The sequence below is a fragment of the Schistosoma mansoni genome, chromosome 1 (genome assembly GCF_000237925.1).
Source record: "Schistosoma mansoni strain Puerto Rico chromosome 1, complete genome".
Classification (NCBI taxonomy): Eukaryota; Metazoa; Platyhelminthes; class Trematoda; order Strigeidida; family Schistosomatidae; genus Schistosoma; species Schistosoma mansoni.
Window position 1 is genome coordinate 2,225,703 of NC_031495.1, and position 20,414 is coordinate 2,246,116.

At 37.4% G+C, this 20,414-nt stretch overlaps 1 protein-coding gene across 1 annotated transcript; it reads right to left on the reverse strand.

Moving 5' to 3' along the window:
* Positions 1-1,366: 1,366 nt before the first annotated feature.
* Positions 1,367-1,859, reverse strand: Smp_089570 (putative stress associated endoplasmic reticulum protein (serp1/ramp4)). Its single transcript, XM_018792966.1, has 3 exons — positions 1,745-1,859; positions 1,640-1,712; positions 1,367-1,605 (listed from the first exon to the last, which is right to left on the reverse strand). The coding sequence occupies exons 1-3, from the start codon at positions 1,826-1,828 to the stop codon at positions 1,565-1,567; spliced, it is 198 nt and encodes a 65-aa protein (XP_018647525.1). The 5' UTR covers positions 1,829-1,859; the 3' UTR covers positions 1,367-1,564.
* Between the last annotated feature and the right edge of the window lie 18,555 nt (positions 1,860-20,414).

The window sequence follows — 20,414 nt, forward strand, 5'->3', positions numbered from 1 at the left end:
CCGACCAATTAGCCTAACTAGTGTGGTTGTTAAAACCTTAGAAAAGATTATTCGGAAGGAACTGTTAAAGTATCTCGATGAAAACCGGATCCTCTCCGAAAAGCAGCATGGTTTTAGAACAGGTTACTCTTATCTCACAAACTTATTAGTCGCTTGTGAAAGCTGGTGCGCTCTTAAGGACCAAAAATTACCTATAGACGTAGCTTACATCGATTTCAGCAAAGCTTTCGACAAAGTTCCGCATAACCGGCTGTTATATAAGCTAAGGAATGTCGGGATTGGAGGCAATCTATTGATGTGGATAAAAGACTTCCTAGTTGGGCGTCAACAAAGAGTAAGGGTGAACTCCAAGTTGTCTAGCTGGGAAACTGTGCTTAGTGGAGTCCCCCAGGGTACAGTTTTGGGGCCAGTGTTATTCCTCCTGTACGTAAATGATCTCCCTCGTCTACTATCGTCATCGGTCTTACTCTATGCTGATGATGTCAAGATATGGAGAGCGATACAAAGCAAGGGCGATAGCTTAGAACTTCAAAATGACCTGGAGAGATTATCTGAATAGTCCCAAACCTGGCAATTGCCGATAAACACTTCCAAGTGTATTGTGATGCATATTGGCCACCAGGGTACAGATACATACACGATGAATAACACTGAGTTACCTATTGTTCAGGCACACAATGACTTAGGCGTCATCGTTAGTCAAGACTTAAAGACTACTGCACACTGCCGTGCAATAGCCGCCAAAGGTTTTAGGACTTTATGGTCCATACGCAGGGCTTTCAGGCATCTTGACGCTAAAACGTTTCTGACTTTGTATACAGTGTTCGTACGCCCTAAACTTGAGTACTGCATACAAGCAGCTAGCTCCTGCCTAAAAAAAGACAGTGAACTCTTGGAAAGGGTTCAGAGAACAGCAACTAGGCTGATTTCCGGAATAGCGAAGCTCCCGTATGGTACTAGACTGACCAAGCTAAACCTATTCCCGCTGTCATATAGAAGAATCAGAGGCGACTTGATTACAGTTTTCAAATTGCTTAATGACAAATTTGCACCTGATATGGCCTCATTTTTCTTGTCTTCCAAAACAGAAAATCTACGAGGACACTCCAAAAAAGTTCACAAGCCCCGAACGAATTACTTGTCAGCTGACTACCGACTTTCCCATCGAATAATCAACGAGTGGAATTCATTACCTCAGCACGTGGTTGAGGCTCCATCCGTCGACTCCTTCAAAAGAAAGTTGGATCAGCTGAGAGACCATCATTGCCAGGACTAACACAGGCCATCAAGCCTCCTGTCCTTTCCAAACTGAAACTGAAACTAATTGACCAAACTATACACATTCAGTGTAAAAAGGGGAGTGCTTGGAGTCAATCAAAATACATTTTAACATAATTCGGGACATTTATAGGTAGACATATGATAACAAACCATTGGAAAGAAACAACAAAAGTACTGAATCATACGCTTGTCTTGATGAAGGAAATGGGGAAACGCAACCAGACAAAGAGACCAACAAATATCACATAGTTCTGTTATTTTTTGAAATCATTGAGTTATCGAATCAGAATGCCATTCTTATATGTTGAATGATTTCGAATATAGCTGAAACCAACAGTCAGTTTTGAAGAGGAATTACCTGAACCACAAACAACGAAAACAATTAGACCCAAAATACATGTATTCATATTGGACTGAGAGTCTGAGGACTTCTACACGAGTTATAACGAACCAGATAGATTACCAGTGATTTCGGGACATTGCCACGGTTGACTACATTACCGTGAGCCTTCCCATTTTGTACTTTCATCCGCTGACTAGCAGACATCCTATCGTGGCGAAATACTTCAAAAGAGTGCACTGCCAACTGACAATCAACCTACTACTGTTTGATTTTTGAAAACAAAAGAACAGCAACCCATGTGAAAAACTGGATGCAGAGATAGAAGGCATAAAATGAAAATATTTCGGGATATTTCTGCCACAAATGGTTGTGAGTAGACATGATCATTACCAAAAGTTCAGCGGGAAGGGACAAAGAAATGGACGTAAATGTAATGAGGTCATACTTCAAACTAAGCTAGTCTTGACCAATTATCGGTGATATATTTTTTGATTCCTTTATACTAGACAAGAAAATTTTCTTCACGTCTAAGTATTATGTAGGGTTTACGGAAGTTAAAGGTCAACTGAAATCCCAGTGTATTTACACCTAGCATATTAACACTCTACCTGCTTCGAAAATCTGGATATGAAACTCATAGGAATATCGGTCATATGGTAAATTTGCCTGAAAGTTATATTTCAATGCCAAACAAAGCTTTCAATGAATCATATATATTATTAACACTCAATGGGCTATGTTAGTTTAGAAGTTTATCTGCTCGTTATAGTGTTCTTTGGGCGAAACGATTGTTCGTAACTGATTGATAGGTCAATCAACCACAACACAGGCTTTACGGTAGTGGGAAACCGTGTTACATCTCATGACACGTAAAGGTGAAAGGTAAAGGTAGAGTAGATGACATGAGAAACTTTGTCTTTAGTAAGTTGTTTATTAGGATGAATTGTCTATTTGGGTAGTCTTCCGACGAACAAATTATTTAGAAATTAATTGTTATAGTCAATGTCATTGATTTCACTGTGTCCAGATATATTCATTTTACTCTTACTTTGAACATGACCTATTCATTCACTGTGATCCTGGGCATTTTCGATTTCGCATTGTTTTGGTTCAGCCTTTTGGAAATTTTGTCAAAGATGCCAAAAAGTTGAAGCTTGGCTGTGAATTCTGTCATAATAATTATTATTAGGATAGTATGTTTTGGTTAAGTATTCGTAATTTATGAAGAAGCACTGTCTGTTAAATAAGTCAATTGAAGGTCTTGAAAAAAATTATCTGTACACAATTTCAAGTGCAGGAGAGGTGCTATAATTTCTTGAATTTATAGCCTCGAGAAAATAATTCATTTGTTTGCGTGGCACATGCCTTCGTGAAAAAAGTAGTAAACAGTCATCTACACAGAAATTATTTTTGATAGCATCTACAAGGAGACGGTTGAAGCGATAAATAAATCCCAAAAATCAATAGCTCTGTATGTGTTCGACAATGGATGCTGACCACATTAGTTTTGGTCGACTCATTTAGATGAAGGCGCTCAGTCATGCATCCGTACCAGATCACGTTTCAGAATGGCGTGCGCAACATCCCCAGCGATCATTAGCCAGATTAGATCAGTCACTTCTCGATATATTGATAACCCATCAAATATATCTTCCAACCTCCTTGCTTTTGACTTTTGATCTTACTGGGTCGGAGCGATTCAATTATAGAAGGTGTTACTGGTAAAGCGCTGCAAAACCACAATACCTGTGGTATCTTCACGGTCATGTGCATACTGATTTAGCAGTGTTGTGTAGCCCTTTATAAGTTATGCCATTTCAGGAAACTCCTGAAAGCTTACCACGATAAGCAAATGCGATTCTTAGTTTTTCTAGCTTCGAGTTTATTGCAGCATGATGAGGTGAAGACCAGCGGCGATGACATTCTGGTTGGTGTTGCATTTCATTGGTATCGGAGCAACAAATGTTCACCGAGGAAGTGCTTTCCCTTCTCTACAACCTCAATGTCTTTCGTGTCGTCGCCTGGCATCGGCGTATCACCTGAATAGACATAAGCAAACGCCACGTCATAAGGCTTGCGTACTTTAATTCCGGAAGTCCGTATTTGAGAAGTGTGATTAATGACACCTCTTCTGAATACAGGATATGAAATTGGTCCCGAAACAGTTCATTGCAGCAATGCTTCGACAACACTATAGTGTTTTTCTTCTCATAACCCCTAGTTTAGCAGCCTGTGTGCTTTAAGCATTGCACAACAAATTAAAATCTCGATCTCGCCAGAGTCCAAACTATTTAGAGGTACGTCAATTAAAAACGGCGCTTGAGATTATTCATGATGGAACACAACTCGAGAGACTCACTTTTAGTCCTTGCTATTCAGTTACTATTCACTTTCTAGATGAATACCGATACTGAGTCTTTCTCCGACCCAAGATACTTCAAGCAGTCTCACCTTACCAATGTTGTGTCAGAACCGTCATCCAAAGAACAAAAGCTACTACATCAGCGTCTCATGATCTTATTCATAACGAAAATACTCCCAAACCTACCCGACTCCTTGGGGATTTAGTAAATTTGCTGTGCCATATTTATCTTTTAACCTGTTGTTTTGTGAATCATTATGTAACAGTCAATGATAGTGCAATGTTTAGGAGTATTTGAATTATAGTATAAACTAATAATCCCAACAATAACGCAATTTAATCAAGAAGTATTAGATGGGCGCGAATTCAAAATCAAATGTCATCAATACAAAGAAATTATTGGTTCATATAAACATCACATCCTCCACAGCTTAAATTTGAGTCTAATTGTCTGTAATCGATTGTATATCTTCTTACGTCTATCTTACTTTTGTTCGAAAGTGTAGTGGATATAAACCCTGTATTATCTACAATGCACTCATTTGTGTTAGAATTAACAATTTGGAAAAGACTCACCTGATTCCTGGAGTTGTATACAATCATCATGTCGATTAAGTAGTGAAACCACTGATATCTAGAATTTGCATCATAGACTTTCCAATATTGTCCTCCCCCACGAAATAATGTTGGATCTTCATATCCCTAAATTATGAATAATGTGGTTCATCTAAAACATATTTCAAATATTGACTAGAGTATTCATTAGAAGTGATTTTGTAGATGGCGTCGAGTCTTGATTGACTATGACACCACTACAATGAGATTACGCGCCCAGAAACGACTTGGTCCCTTTGATAACTCGCAAACCAGAAGCCTGTAACTGGTCCAGATAGGGTATATTTATTGGCAATCTCGTGGTACCGAATGGACACGGAGACGTAGCAAAGATTACGGGAATAAGAGCAGAGCGTAAGAATGTTCGACAAAACAAGATGGATAACGGAACGAGAAGTGATTTTGATACAGTTAAACAACAACGAGTACGGTAAAACAATCACTGGTACAATTGGTTATAATAATAATTGTTTCCATTATTCCAATCGTGTTCTAGTCGAGAAAAGCAGGTCACCACAACTTTATGATAAGTATAAACAACAGTTGATATGCAGTTATCCGAATTGTAATGAGAATCAAGCTCACTTAGTACTCGTTCTTCGCATTCAATAAGTTTCCTACAAAAAGCAAAATGCATTATGAGGATAAATAATAGATGATATGACACCAGGACTTCATTTTTCTGAAATATTTCCCTCAAATTTATTAAGAGTTTAATTAAAGAATAATGGCTCATTAGAAATATCAGCATCTAACAAAACTGAGTCTGATTTTTGATCATAACTTGACTCATTCAGCATATTATTCTCAGAGTCGTAAGAAATTCCATCAGAAATATGTTAATCATAATGACAAACCACATCTGGTACAGTAACGCGAGAAATCTGATAAGAAGTCGGTCGATTGGAATTTTTTGTCTCACACTGATTCTATGTTTCATTCAACTCTGAACTACTATGGGACGTTATACCGCTTCTAGAAGTCTTGAATAAAGATAAATGATTATTAGAAACAACCAACTAAGCAGTACCACAACCGCAAGTTTTAGCATTAGTTTCAGCGAAACGAACCATGGTATTACAAACTGACTGAACGTGTCCAGTTTTACCACATTTAAAGCATTTAGAATTAGGAAATACCCATGAATTACGAGAATGAAATTTGTCACATGATAGGCATTTATAAACTTTTTCTCATCTTTGTTGTTTGCTTTGCAGTTCCTTGTTGAATAACTTATCATGTTTCTACGAGAATGGAAATCATGATTAAACGAACTCAAATTTGGTCAGCCAAGAGATTGTAATTCATCATGACGACTGAACAAATTATTAGAAATTTTGATCGATTGGATATCAAGTTCATTCATTGCTTCGTAGTTAATACATACAGTTCTAGCATCTTGAAAGGAACAGTTCGGCATTCTTGACTGCTCTTTTTCCAGACTTGGTATGTTAATTCCCGCAAATATTCGATTTCTCAGCCGTACGTGAAGTTCGTCACCAAAATTGCATTTGGCAGCTTGTCTTTGCAATTCAAGGATGAATTGCCTAACCCTTTGGTCATTCTGACGAATCATCTTATGAAATTTCGCTCTCTCACGACATTCACAACTGATTCACTTCATATGATTTAATAGTAGTTCCTTGAGAGTTGTTAAAGGGAGTAAAATAGGCTTTGCGGGATATACCGAAGTTTTTAGTAAACTGTAGGCTCCTTCACCGATGAATATAAGGAAATGTGTTACAATTTTATCACCCTTCATACCTTTCTTGGTCATACTCCATATCTCAAACCATTCAAATTAATCCAACTGTTCTATCGCAGGCTCCAACGGCACGCCAATGTAGTATTTAGGAGTACTTGAAATAAAGTATGAACTAGTAACCTTAGCAATAACGTAATTTTATCAAGAAGTGTTAGATGAACACGAACGAATGTACTGCACTTAGAACTCAAAATCAAATTCATCAATACAAAGAAATCATTGCTTCATATAAACATCACAAATATTTCTTCGTCATCAATACATTTTCTTGAACTGCACTCACCTGCTCTATATCCTTGCCCAAGACGGATAAAACAAATACTTTTCGCCTTTGCTCACCAACGTCGGTCTTCCACTGTCAGTGTCAATAGCGGGCATAGATAAATATCATGGTCATCATAGCATATAATGTCTATTTTTTGTGGCTAGACTATTCCGTTGCTGAAACTGCAAGTGACAGTGTATAAAAAAATCGTATCTTTTTTTGGAATGGCTTGTCAAATGACAGAAGTTGTCACTAGCGACCCTGCCATGACACGCCATGGACTGGGAGAGCTCAGTAAAGGTCGGCTCTCTGAAGTTTTTCGTCATTCTGTAAACTACGCCTGCCCACTATACTTTGACTGGATGAAGACTGTGCTATTAATTCTTAAGTCCACGAAGAGTTAGTAATAATTTATTCCCAAATAACAGTTTGTCACATGAGGCATGCCAGTTTATAGGCAATATCAAACTGTTACAGAAGTTACAATTTTCACTGTAGACAATTACTCAGCTGGTTTGACATTTTATAAGATATGAATGTAAATGGATTTCGTAAGAAACATGTCAATATCACAATCAGCGCACTTTATGAAGGTTGCGTTGCAACATACAGCTGATGGTCGAGAATAAATACATGAGAAGTTGGGGTCTTTTAGAAGCCACAACCTTATATCCCTCCGGAATGTCTGAGGCTTTAATAACGGTGTAGGACGAAGTCAACCGTACCATATCTATTTTCGGCGGGGTATCTCACGAGGGCTGAAAAAGGTGTAAGAAAAAGGAAGGATGAAAAGCGGAGCACACAATATTCATGGAGGAGTGGTTAAGGTATACCGATTTAGTCTATTTGTCTGTTACTTAAGTACTTATTAAACAAGAGCATACTAATGTGTTAAAGAAAAATAAGCGTGAACAAGGTATGAGTGGATAAGGAACTGTATAAATGAAGGTAGTTCAGGAAGAAGTATGGAATTGTGTGTAATTATGAAATAAAGCGCTGAAAACAGTATTTTGATACCCAAATGGCTGTCCCCCTTCTTTGTCAAGCTATTTCAGCCCATTTTTTGTTTTTAGATTTTATAGGGTATGGAGTGGGCTTCGTTTTTAGCCAATTGTCTAGTTTGCTTATAATAGGATTACTTGGTAGGAAGTGGAACCAATTCAACGCTCTAAACACGATTTAAAGAGGTATTTTGCATAGATAAGTCAGCATCAATACCGTTGGTTTGTGACATCACACTTGACATAAGGAGCCGTAATTCAACATGTTCTGCCCTACAGACACGGGTGGATTGAAGTTATCTCCCCACCATCATGTCTACTGGTCAGTAACGCCACCGCTCTCCTTTTACGATGTTAGGCTCTCTTACGTTTGTGGTCAGTATGAATATTGCTTTAATCAAGGCCCATAGTTAGAATACACTGTCTCTGCTAGTTCCATGTTACAAGCAAATCAGATGGTAAAAGCATTTGTATTATGGGTTAAACATCCATTTAATTTATCGTACAGCTATGAAGATAACTAATGGTAAAAGTTATAAGAGACATGTCAGATTATACGTGGTTAAGAGATGGTAAGGACTAATAGCGAACCAGAGGATATGAAAGAGTAGATTGTAAGATTTTGAGGGTTAGAAAAATAAAACATTACATTCTATCTGATGTAAAATCGTGAAGCGATTTTTCATCGCTATAGCCAGGTTCGATAACTGTTTAACACCATCATAATCAGTGTTTATACCACTAAATAACCCTTCTAATGTTTCTCGAGCTATTACAGTAATAATAATAATATATTTCTGCAATAGCAGGTACACGCCATTTTTACAGGCATGATCTACAATTTACAACATATACTGGTTCACAGTATGCATCCCAAGCAAGTAGATTGTCATGGGAATCGTTCTAAATTTTCGATGGCTTTGCTATACTCAGTAGGTAGGTCCGTCATAGCACGCCTGTCGATGGTGACTTTCGCCTGCAATAACGCACTGAATATGACAAACTTTGTCATTGACGACCCTTGACGCCACGCACGTCATAAACTACCGAAAAAACTTCCAGTACGTCTCTGGTTGTCCATTGAAGTAGCTCGGTCCCACCTCAGGTAGTTTCAGCACTGATACAAAGGGGTTCGAACATTGACCTGTAGTAATGTTTACCGTGTTTAACTTAATTGGTTCTCCCTTTTAGATGATTTCCAGATTCAGATTAGTATCTCTTCAACAATTCAGATACCTTTTTTCGATAAGAGTTACTCAACCTAGTTAGCTCTACTTTACGTTTCCTTCGTCACACTTTCTTTTCCAGAATTTGAGGTTTTTGCTACAGGTTTAAGCAAAAACTGTTTCCATCTATTACTGTCTGTCACAATGACGCGCATTAAATTAATCATATATGTCACGTAGACGTGGTCTATGTTAACTGTGTTCGAAAAAGTGTTCCGTGGTTAGATAATGTAACTTGGACTTAAAGCGCGACGGTGAGAATCAGAGGCTTGACGTCATCCAGTGTTGAGTGTTGATGTGAATATCGTCTGTATGCTGATCTGGACTCACTCCTTTCGCTCGGGTAATTATAGATCCGAAGGGAGCAAACAGATCAGTACATCGATTAGAGTGATGTCATTGTTCTGTATCGGACGATGTTTTAATGGATTCAAAATAATCATAGAACCATGAGCCCAATGAATTTCATAAAGAACATTCTACAGTAGACAAGCGAGCTCAAAACATAGTTGACCGTCTTTTTCGCTTGATGGATGACCGTAATGCAGCCCAGATAAAACTAGACTCTGAATTAACTGGTAATGATGAATTCAGATGTTTAGCTAGGGGCAAATAAATTTGGATTACCAAGGTCCTTCAATGTACTACCTCAAGTCCTATGGATCATGAAGTTATTTCAGAGGTACTGCCGGAAGCCATGAAGCTAATTTCCCCCCGATTGTTCGACTGATCAACAATTTACTCTCCCTTGATACACTTCTATTTTGATGAACATCCTTCTCGACTATTACTCCAACTTCCCCTTTATCATTCTAACCCATTCCACCTTGATACATATCGCAACTCATCGTTCTATATTACTGTGTTCACCTATTTCAAAACTGTTTAACTGCAATTCATTCTGGTAATAGTAGCTCGTATGAGCGTTATCTACTAACTTACCATACCTCAGTTCGTTCCACTATAAGCCGTTTAACATTGTTGAGGGTCGATGCCTGAATGCTCTTCCACTACCTTGTTCCCATTCCAGCATTGTATTCTCCGTTCACAGCCACGGCACTTCTTTTCACACCCCAAACAAACTTGACGTACGCGTTTCTCAAAGTCGAAGCTTGCAACAAGTACTTTCCAAAAATCACTTTATAACAGCTATAAGGTTATGAAATTGTTGCATTGCATAGATACCCGGCAACAAAAATTTAGTATGCAAATCCAAAGTTTTGACCAGATATGCGTACTGAGCATAAGGGGCGTGTCAGTGTGGTAACTGCGGAACAAGTCAAACACCCGTTTGCGAAATCATGAAAGAGAAAATCCACTTTGAAAAAAACAAAGTGTAAAATACCACTAGTTACTGGTGATCGCGATTCGTAAGTAGCTCTTGAAGACCAACATGAAACAGTCTCCGTCTCAAGCATTCTCGATGTGAATGACAAAAGTGACGGAAATTGAATTCTCATGCTTCAACAAGAGATAAAGAGAGCCTCAAACAGTCAAAGAACACTCCGCTTGTGTGTAAAAGTAAGGCCAGGCTCAACTTTAGCATGGCATAAAAAAAGACTTATCTAATCGAAGTTTGTCGCTAGCAGTCTGCTAAAATCAAATGACGCTGATGAAAAAATAGAACACGCGTATAAGTTGGAAAAAGTTATGGTATTTGTTCTCAGCATCTTGGGTCCAGTGCTCTTTATAATTTGTATCAACAATATATGCAAGTGCTTTACCACAGGTAAGACCTACCTCTACGTTGATGACTTAAACGTCATCTATAAAACTGACATTGGCGATGTACGTAGTACTATGTAAACAATCCAACATAAACTCAACAGAGTAGACAACTGATGCAAACGCTGGGGGTTAGAGCTCAACACAGAGAAATGCGGTTGGCTAAGTATTGTAGACACGTCTCTTAAAATAAAACTAGCACTTAACAAAAACCCACTGCTCAGACTGACATCAGCAACTGACCTAGGGGTACATTACCCAGACATTCCTAACTTCGCATAACATATCTCAACTAAAGCATCTCAAATGCGGAGATTGCTTGGCTTCATCCTTCGTAATTTCTTTCAAAACGAAACTAAAATCATTCTTTATAAAGTCTGCGTAAGACTCATCGTCGAATACTGCTCGTTCTTATTTTCCAACCTACGCCTATCCGATATACTTAAGGTGGAAGGAATACAGCGAGACTTCACTCGCAAAATACTTAAGAACGACCAACTCACTGACTACAAACCCAGATGCCGTACCTTAGGACTAGGATACCTCTGGAAAAGAAGGCTTAGGTCTAACTTGATTCTTCATTTCAAACTCTTTAAAAACCTTACTTATTCCACAAGTAATATAGTTCTCTCCCAAGACTCACATAGATACAACCTTCGAGACCAAGTATCCACAGTCAAAATTGAAAAATACAGATCAAAAACTCGGGAAAACTTATCAAGTACGCATTAATATGGAACAGTCTTCCTCCCGAAATACGCATGGTAGATAAATTACATACGTTTGTAAGACTTATCGATCAAGCCCTCACCTATACAGATCTAGCGCAAACGAACACATCCGCGTCCCACACAGACATCATAGGCTCTCTACATATATGGACTAAAGTGCCTTATTTCCCTACTTTGTAGTTGTATTAGATACTTTTCCCTCCCTAGTTTTTTAAAAAATTGAAGTAGACAGGCAACTCACTGGACCTATCAATAATCGGTCGCCAAACGACGCTTACAAAGACCCTAAAACGTCGAAAGAAACACACAACCGATTGCCTACTACCAGTGGTAGTACATCTATAGAACCTGCTGCCCATCAACCGGTTAGGATAGGACAAAAGGTCATCAGTGGGAATTTGGTGTGAGTTCTTTCTTGTCCATTCTTTATCAGCTTTTTACTCTTCTGCACACTATATTGCCTTGCCATTAATATTATTTCACCACTCGTTATCTTACCTTACCTGTAACTAATATAAATCTATACTCTGATTGGCAACCTATACTTTACACGATAGTCAATCAAAGCATTGCATCAAAGCCTTACCCACAGTCTATAATTTGTAACTGTCTGATAAGCCTGTGAAATGGTGCTTATAGAAATAGTTCATTTAGTATTGTTTGTTTGAATCTTCCCATCGATGTGTTAGGAGAAATAGAATAGAAATAGTGTTTTCCAACAGGATGTGTAACACAGAGCATTGTGTGAGGTATGATATATATCCAAAAAATAAGCTTAAATGAGCCTAACATCACAAAAGAAGGGAGGGTGGAGTTACTGACCGGTAAACATTGGTGGTGAGGGCGATGACTTCAATCCACCCGCGTTTGTGGAGCAGAACATTTTGTTTGTATCAGGCTCTTTATGGATGAAAACAAGTCAATCAATCTGTGATATTGAGGTTGTTCTCCTACACTCACCATTCAGACTCATGTTTCTAATGTTTATACTGGATTAACTATTCCACTAAGATAACCTATGACATGCCAACTCGGACTTTTACATGAAAATTGTGTTGCAGGCACCGGATGGTGAAAAAAAACAGACTGTAAAGGATATGGTTGTTATTTTACTCTCTGATCTCTATATACATTCTCTGTTCCAATAAACAGTCTTTCTCATTCCAGTCTTGACTTCCCTTCCATCATTCGGACCTACTCCACCTTGATAAATATCCCAAGTCATTGTTGTTTATTACTGCACTCTCTCATCTGTAGCTCCTGATCACATTTCACTCTAACAACATGAGCTAGTATCAATTTGATCTTATAATTTGTCATACCTCCGTCTGTTCCACTACTAAATGTTAAGCATTGTTTATCGTTCATATTCAAATGTCTTGTTGCTCCTCGGTTTCTTTCTTTTTTTCTCTCTCCAGAATGTTGCTCTGAGGGTGAAGCTATGTAACTTCTGACATCTGGAACAAGTTCGACGAACGCGCTTCCCCAATGTCATAGCTCGAACCAGACGCTCCACAAGTCACTTTATAACAACTATAAACTGAAAATGCTGCATTACATAGATACTTAGCACTACCGAAACCGGACCCCGAGCAGAAAGGCGAGGTACTTTCTCATCAGTAAGAAGTGATTTGTCCGTTGCTACGGTAAATATGACCGTGCCATAGTTACTACTCTCGAGTGATGCTTGGAGATTTACATCTTCCACCAGAAGCTCGTTATTAGATAGCAAAATTCTAATTTCGATGGTTTTACAGCCTTATACTATATGGTGGCGTCACCTATATGTTCCGTCACTCCCGAACTTCTGACAGCTAACAAGATTTGCTTATAGAACAACTTTGTAGGTATTGCATCCTACCTGTTGATATTGAGAGGTGCGGTGTCAAAATCTCCAGCCAATAGGACTCGGTCAAACTTTATGTGGGTAAGTTGTAATATCATCTGGGTTATCTTTTTGGACAATGGTGCCTGTGGAGGACAGGTATTTTTTTTCAATCAAGCACTTAGAGCTTTTTTCATTGAAGGGACACTAGTATGGTTCTTTCATCTCGACCAAGTCTCTGATGTGTGGTTTGATGGATTTGAAGTGACTGTCAATGTGTATCACCAATCCATCCCATGATTTGTATACTTAGTCTTATTGGAGAAGTGTCGCGATTTAGATAGTCACTTTGTCATCCATGATGCCGATAGATAACCACGTTTTAGTTAGGATTACGACCTTTAGATATAGCTGAAAGAGCATTATCATTATCTTCATCTTTTTCCCCCATGTTGCTACTGAGTAAGCAAACCCGTCAATCTTTCAATTTATACACACAAAATCACTAAATTGATGTAACTTATGTTCTAATTGCCGAAAAATTCGATTATTGATTGAGTATATATACAAGAACAACAAGGCTGCCGACCACTATCCCTTGATTGACCATGTGAACACGACAAATAAGTGATGGGTATATTACACTTGATAACTTAATGTAGGTCATACTACTTAGTTAGTTAAGCGGGCTCGCTGTGGTTGTCTGCAGTGACGGAAAATTCAAACATACTATTGGTTACCCACTTATATATAAATATAAATATATATATATATATATATCACGTCTTTGATCTGTCTGCCCACTAGTCAGCACTTAACATACAGAAACTGAAGATGGTCTAGATCTGGCTGCGAACTTGATATGACAAGTTACTAATTACAACCGTGAGCCTTGGTAATAGTGATTGAATTAGTTTGATGGCAGAGTGAGAAAGGGTACATTATTGCTGATCTACGACCTGATAAGCCACCAAACGAAGAATGGGAAAACAATTTCGCCTAACTGTCATCAGATTTATTCCTTGTTCGAACTAACTCAAAATGAACGTTACCAACAAGATCGTTATTATTATTAGTGACTTTATTCATTATTATATTTTTGGTACAATATAGAATTCTCAGCACAAAGTATTTCAATAAGTTTCCTTCTCTTGTTTCTTGACCGATCCTTGCGATAAATATTGAGTGGTCGCCAGTTAGATGTTAGCAGTTGGGGAATGGATATCTAAACAATGTATATTCTTTTCGATGCACGTCGCCAGCAACCACGATGTTTCCGCTTGGGCTCTTTTGTAACTCGTACAGTGAAATGTCATAAACGTTTCACAGACGCACCTGAATAGGTTATGAGACTAATGGGCATAATGATGTGTTGAAACAACCAAGAAAACAGATAACTTGTTGAAATATTCAAATTGCCGAAACGGGTAGCCCAGATATTCAAGCAGGCCGTCATAACGCACAAGAAATGAGGAAAGTACATCCGCATCCGAACAAGGACATTGGCGTCAAAAGTGAATACACTATGTGCATGTAAATAGTCATTCGAGTTATTCCGTCGTTAAGATTAAAAATATTTGATCAGTGTCTATAGACATTTGTGCATCATAAACAGATCACGTAAATAATGCCTTCACAAGTTTTCCCTATTTTGAAATGAATAGAATGTGGCCGATAGTGGAACCTAGAAAGGATGTTTCGTTCTATTTGAGACTCGCCGGCCGGACGTTCCCCCACCTTAGTATCTTTTTCTCCAAAAATAGCGCGTTAGTGACCGTGTATACTTAATAGCTCAGAGGATAATGTGTTAGACGTTTGAGGCCAAAAGTGCTTGGTTTTAGTTTCAGTGTGAACACCAAAACTGGGATGCGGTTACATCTAGTCGGTGAATCTTGAACAATACGAAAAATACTTCCGGCTACATTCTATTTTGCAAAAATGTCGCGAGTGATCACCTTTTCTCATTATTCCATCGGACTAATTTAGTAGATTTAATGAAGCCTACTCCCATGAGAATAGATAAGTTTCGATGGCGTAAAGAGATGTTCCATAGTTTGTTACTTTCGATTGTACAAATAAAAATGACTATTTGTCAGTATACATGAGATGAAATCTGCTGAAAAACTTCTTTCTCAGTTCAGTCACATTGTTTACTTTGTACAGAAATGCGGATTGATTTCTGGATGGAAATGTCCTTTTTGGATGGAACGGGGGTTTCCATTTTTTCATTTCCAAATGATACTCTTAATTATATAATGGGGTTTGGTTTTGGGTAATTTGTTGTGAACATAACCAATGATGTGTTCGAGGAATATTGAGATTGCTGCAAAACTTTACAGAATGAGCAGAAAAGGTACCAAAGAACATTAACTTTCGGCTTATTTATCTACATTCATTTGTAAGAGATGCTTACGACGCACCGGAAAAACTAACATACTCTTTTGAACACATTTAGCCATCTTCTAAACGTGGTATTCAAATGAGGTAATTTACTAAAGTATAAAATTCAAAAACCTAGATTGACATCGCAGAGTATTTTTAGCTGCATACCGAATTGAACAGAAGTATCTCAAAGCTTTCGGCTTGTTGGTAGTGAATATTGTTAAGAAATTACTTTGAAACAATTAACAATTGCTTACCAAAGACCATAAAATCGATTACAATTTTTACCTCATACAGTCTGCCATCTTCATTTATACTCAGAGTTTTAATCAATCCAGAATCAAAAAAGAAGCTTAATAGTTCTGTCCTAATTGTATTGTTTTATTGGGCTTTTCTGTTGTTGCCTTTCTGGCCTAGGTTGGCTTTCACAACGTTTGATCTAACTGGAGAGGTTTTGGGGTGCCTCACTTATGTCCTCCTGGTTTCTGAGGTTCTTAACCATGAGACGCAGAAACCTAATGATCGTCAGGTAAAACTAAGGAAGTAGCATGGACATGCTAATTCTCGTAGTAATGCAAGGGCTTGTGCTACATGATAGCTGACTCTGATGTTGCATATCATTTTTATGAGTTTCATTCTGATCACCAACCAATATCTCAAGTACTTTGCGAACCGACGTAATGGTTGGCGCTTTGATGTTTGATAATGATCTTCGAGCGATATCTCTTACGGAACACGTTTATCTTTTCTTACTTCGATTTGATTGAATCATTTGGTCGATGGTTTCCGAAATGTCAATAAGACATCTTCCGTACCGTGTGGCAAATCTAAATTTTCACTTGGGGAAGGGAGTTTATTACACACACAGGAAAGAGCTCACTATATAGTGATACGTGCTTTTATGGTTACTCAATCAGCATGGAAAATATTAACTTGTCTTTCATGTTCTCAACCTTCAACAGTTGCTATATGCGCTACATTAAGTGTACGCGGGTACTACGACAGACTAGGATGAAGGCTCGTTTGACGTTACTAAGTTTACTTCATTTATGTAAGTAATACAAATAACTCATAGCACACAACTTTGCGCAGTAATATTCGTGCAATGTGAACTGTTTTGGAATTTCCCACGTAATTCAAAGGAAGTTTTTCATGCATATGTGAATGAAAAAGCACATACTATACAAGTATTTCCATCGATTCAAGCAAAACTAACTAATGGTAAGTTTGCACAGGAATTTCAAGCTTCTACATTTAATTCCGCATCGTAATTTTTGATTAACGTTTTGGAAGTTACACAAATTTTCATTTGACACTAAGATTTATTTATTTTTAAATAGTGAGGTACTAAGTATTCGTTTAATTAGCTATTCGTATTTATCGAAGTATTTTTTATTGAATTCTGGATGATATTCTGAGTGAGAATTTGAGTTACCAGAATAGAAGATGATATTATGTTGAAACTACATAAATATCTTGAGGATACGACTAGTATTTTAACTTTACAATTAGCTACCAGTACCACCTTCTATAATCGAAACCCTTCTGGCCAAATAGAAATCAGAAGTCAGACGAGAAGAGGTAGGAAAGATATATTTGATACGTTACCGATATATCGAGAGGCGTTCGTTCTTAGCTGACTATTGAAACGTAGGAGCTGTGTCCCACGCCGAGTTGCAACGTGATCTGGTACGGATGCATGACCGAAAGCCTTCAGTTAAACAAGTCCACTTAAACAACGTGGTCAGCACCCAATGTCGAACACTTAATGAGCTATTGATTTTGGGGAATTATTTACAGCTACAATCTACAAGGTTGAATTAGAAAATGATAAGGTTATAAGACATGCTGGGTGATGAGTAACTTGTGCTCCGTATCATATTTGAAATAATTGTGCTTTACTGTCTTCCAACTATGGGACTGGATGTGTTAGAAAGTTTAAGGTTTGCTATTCGTATCAACAAAGTATTGAAATATCCTCAGATGATCATTAAAAAGCACTGTACAGTATGCACATCCGTCAACACTGAAATAAGTGCGAAAAAATACACAAAAACTTGCGGATAGTTTTCATTTTATATATTTAACTTCGTCTTGCTGAATACCAAATTTTCAACAAATGAATATGTGCTCTTTGTGTTTGTTTGATCACCTCTCCTTACAGATTCCACTCTTTGCACTGACTGAAACCTTAACATTTTTAACTAATGTACTTTTTTCACAGATCTGCTTTCAATTTTGTTCATTTATTTATTAATTAATAGCGCGAGTTGATTGCTGATGAATACAAGGCTGAAAATATTTTCTGCAGTGTTAGAAAAGCGACTATTAAAGTAAAATGTCTCAATTAAATTAGCTTATTTTACGGCATGTCATGGATGTAAAGTACTATCATCAATGTCTCATGGTATTAACCACTTAGAAATGACAACTTGTCTGTTCACTAGAATCAAACATATAGTAAACTTTGGAATTTCAGCTCATGAAAATATTTATCCGGTAAACAGTAAATATACCGCACTTTGTCTCAGTTGAGCGCAAGTGTTGAAAAATCTTTGATTTGTGCAGAAATTAGTCAGATATTTGATAAGACATTCAGTTGTCCAACTTGCGATGACCTTATTATTTGGGTTGACATTAGCGTAATCTCACTGATGTTAAAATCTTTGAGTAATTTAGTGGCCACTTAATTAGCGATGGGGTTTTCATTACAGATTTCGTTATTTCTCAATCTGTTCTTCATATTATCATAGATCTAATCGATGCAAAAGAGTATATAAAGTTCCTTCATTCATAGGTAGAAAGAAAAAAGCATTATAGTTATTAAAGTATGAATCAAGGACTATAAACTTCAAATATGGAATATTAAAATTTAACATAACCACATACTTTCTGAACTCATCTTTTATCATTTAATCATCTAAACTCACAGCAATGCATCCTCTTTATGTAACTTTAGAATTTTATTAGGAAGAATTATTTCATGGTGCCAGGTTGTAATATGCAAAATAATAAGTGAAACCTGCGCAATTTTGATTTTGAGAAGCATATTAGATGGCTGAACTGTGCCTGTTTTCTCACTCGAGCTTCTTTTAATAAATCCATAAGTTCAAACGTAGTATCGCTAAATGTAAACAGTCTAAATCATTATGTCGTAATCATTTTTATTGCTCATCGACGTTAGCCTGATAACCATTGAAAATCAATGTGTAATAAACAACTATTTTCTCCTACCTCATGACTTTTAAGAAACATACTGTCAGGACCACTCCAAAATTAAACCTTCAGGTCTTTCAGTCACATAGCACCAATGAACATATATATATTGCTGGCTATTTTTGAATTTCGAGTAATCTTTTCAATAACTCAGCTAAAGTAAATTATTATATCTCAATTAGTCGCACCTCATTTGTACTTGACTTTCCCGTGATAACCTTTGATGTCTGACATGAGACACAGTTCAATCATTCACAGTTCCATTGCACCATCATCTTTTTGTTTTAAGCAAATGTGTATAGCTGTAAAACTCTAACCACTCACTTTTAGATAATGATTGAGTTCATAACCTCATCATTGTTCGGATTGCAACAATAATCTATATGTTAAATTAGTTCGGAATTTATGAGAACATATCATTTATGCATTATTGCAAGGCATTTAAACGCGGTTTCAAGCAGTGATATATGGTATAATTTAACTTCTGATCCAATATATTGATTACTTTCTTCATCGTCTAACTGATATCAGATAGGCAAATGCTATGAAATATGGTAGACTGAATAAATATCTTTCCATATTTTGATACTTGTACCCGCATTAAATGTAAATGACAACATACGGATAGAAATAAGTTAAGAAATTGATGAAACGAATCGATAGCTCTTCCATTCTATAGTGAAATTTCTTATTAGCACATCCAGTGCCATCCTACCATGGAACATAGATGTAATCTCCAAACCGCTCACTGGGTGTGTTACTTTTGGAATACTTAATCGGTATCCTATGGTCCACGTTTCCAATCTCATTTCGGTCTACAGAATGCTAATTATCCAACACTTCATCATCGGAAATTTCAAATCTTTTTCTGTTAATCACCTTTCAATCATATTCTTTATCTACAGTCTTTCTTTTTATCTCTAATAATGCTATTATTATGACTCATTTGGTAACTTGATATCTCTGTGACAAAAGGGTGTGGCGACGTGAACTGGTTCAGGTCATTCTCAAGTTTAACATCGGTTATGACTGACTAACTCTTAATTATTTAGCCACATGAATGATCATGGAACCTTTAGCGAACATAAATCAAAGACGAACAAAATACTACAAGTCTGTTCGCTATGCAAATTTTCTTCTAAATTCCCTTCGTCTAATTTTTGTTCCTTCTCCCAATTTTCAGCTTTACAAGCACCTTAATCTCTCTTAGTTTTCTTTGTTTTCCTTGATTATTGCAACCAACAGTTAGTAACTTTGAAGTGATAAAGCTAGCAATGCACTTTTGCATTTGTTATCTGAATTTTATCATTGATGTTTAGGACTGCAGTTGATCAGTCTTATATTGGCATATAGCCATCCTGTGCGGATTGCCTCAATATTGTCTTAAGTCACAAGTATTATGAGTAAAGATAGATGGTGTTTAGGATCTGAGTCGAGGATGTGCGTTTATTCCTATTTGTTACTGGTCAGCTGGATGTATCTGCACCCCACAGTTGATTTCCACTCGGGGACTCCAACCCACTACTGTTCACGCCAGACGCCATAACGTTATCCACTTAGCTACTGAGTCCAGATCCCGTTGCATAAGCTAGTAGCTATCTGAAGTCAGTGGCTTAGTGGATAACGTCATGGCATTTGAAGCAGACAGTATTGGGTTGGAGTCTACGAGTGAACACC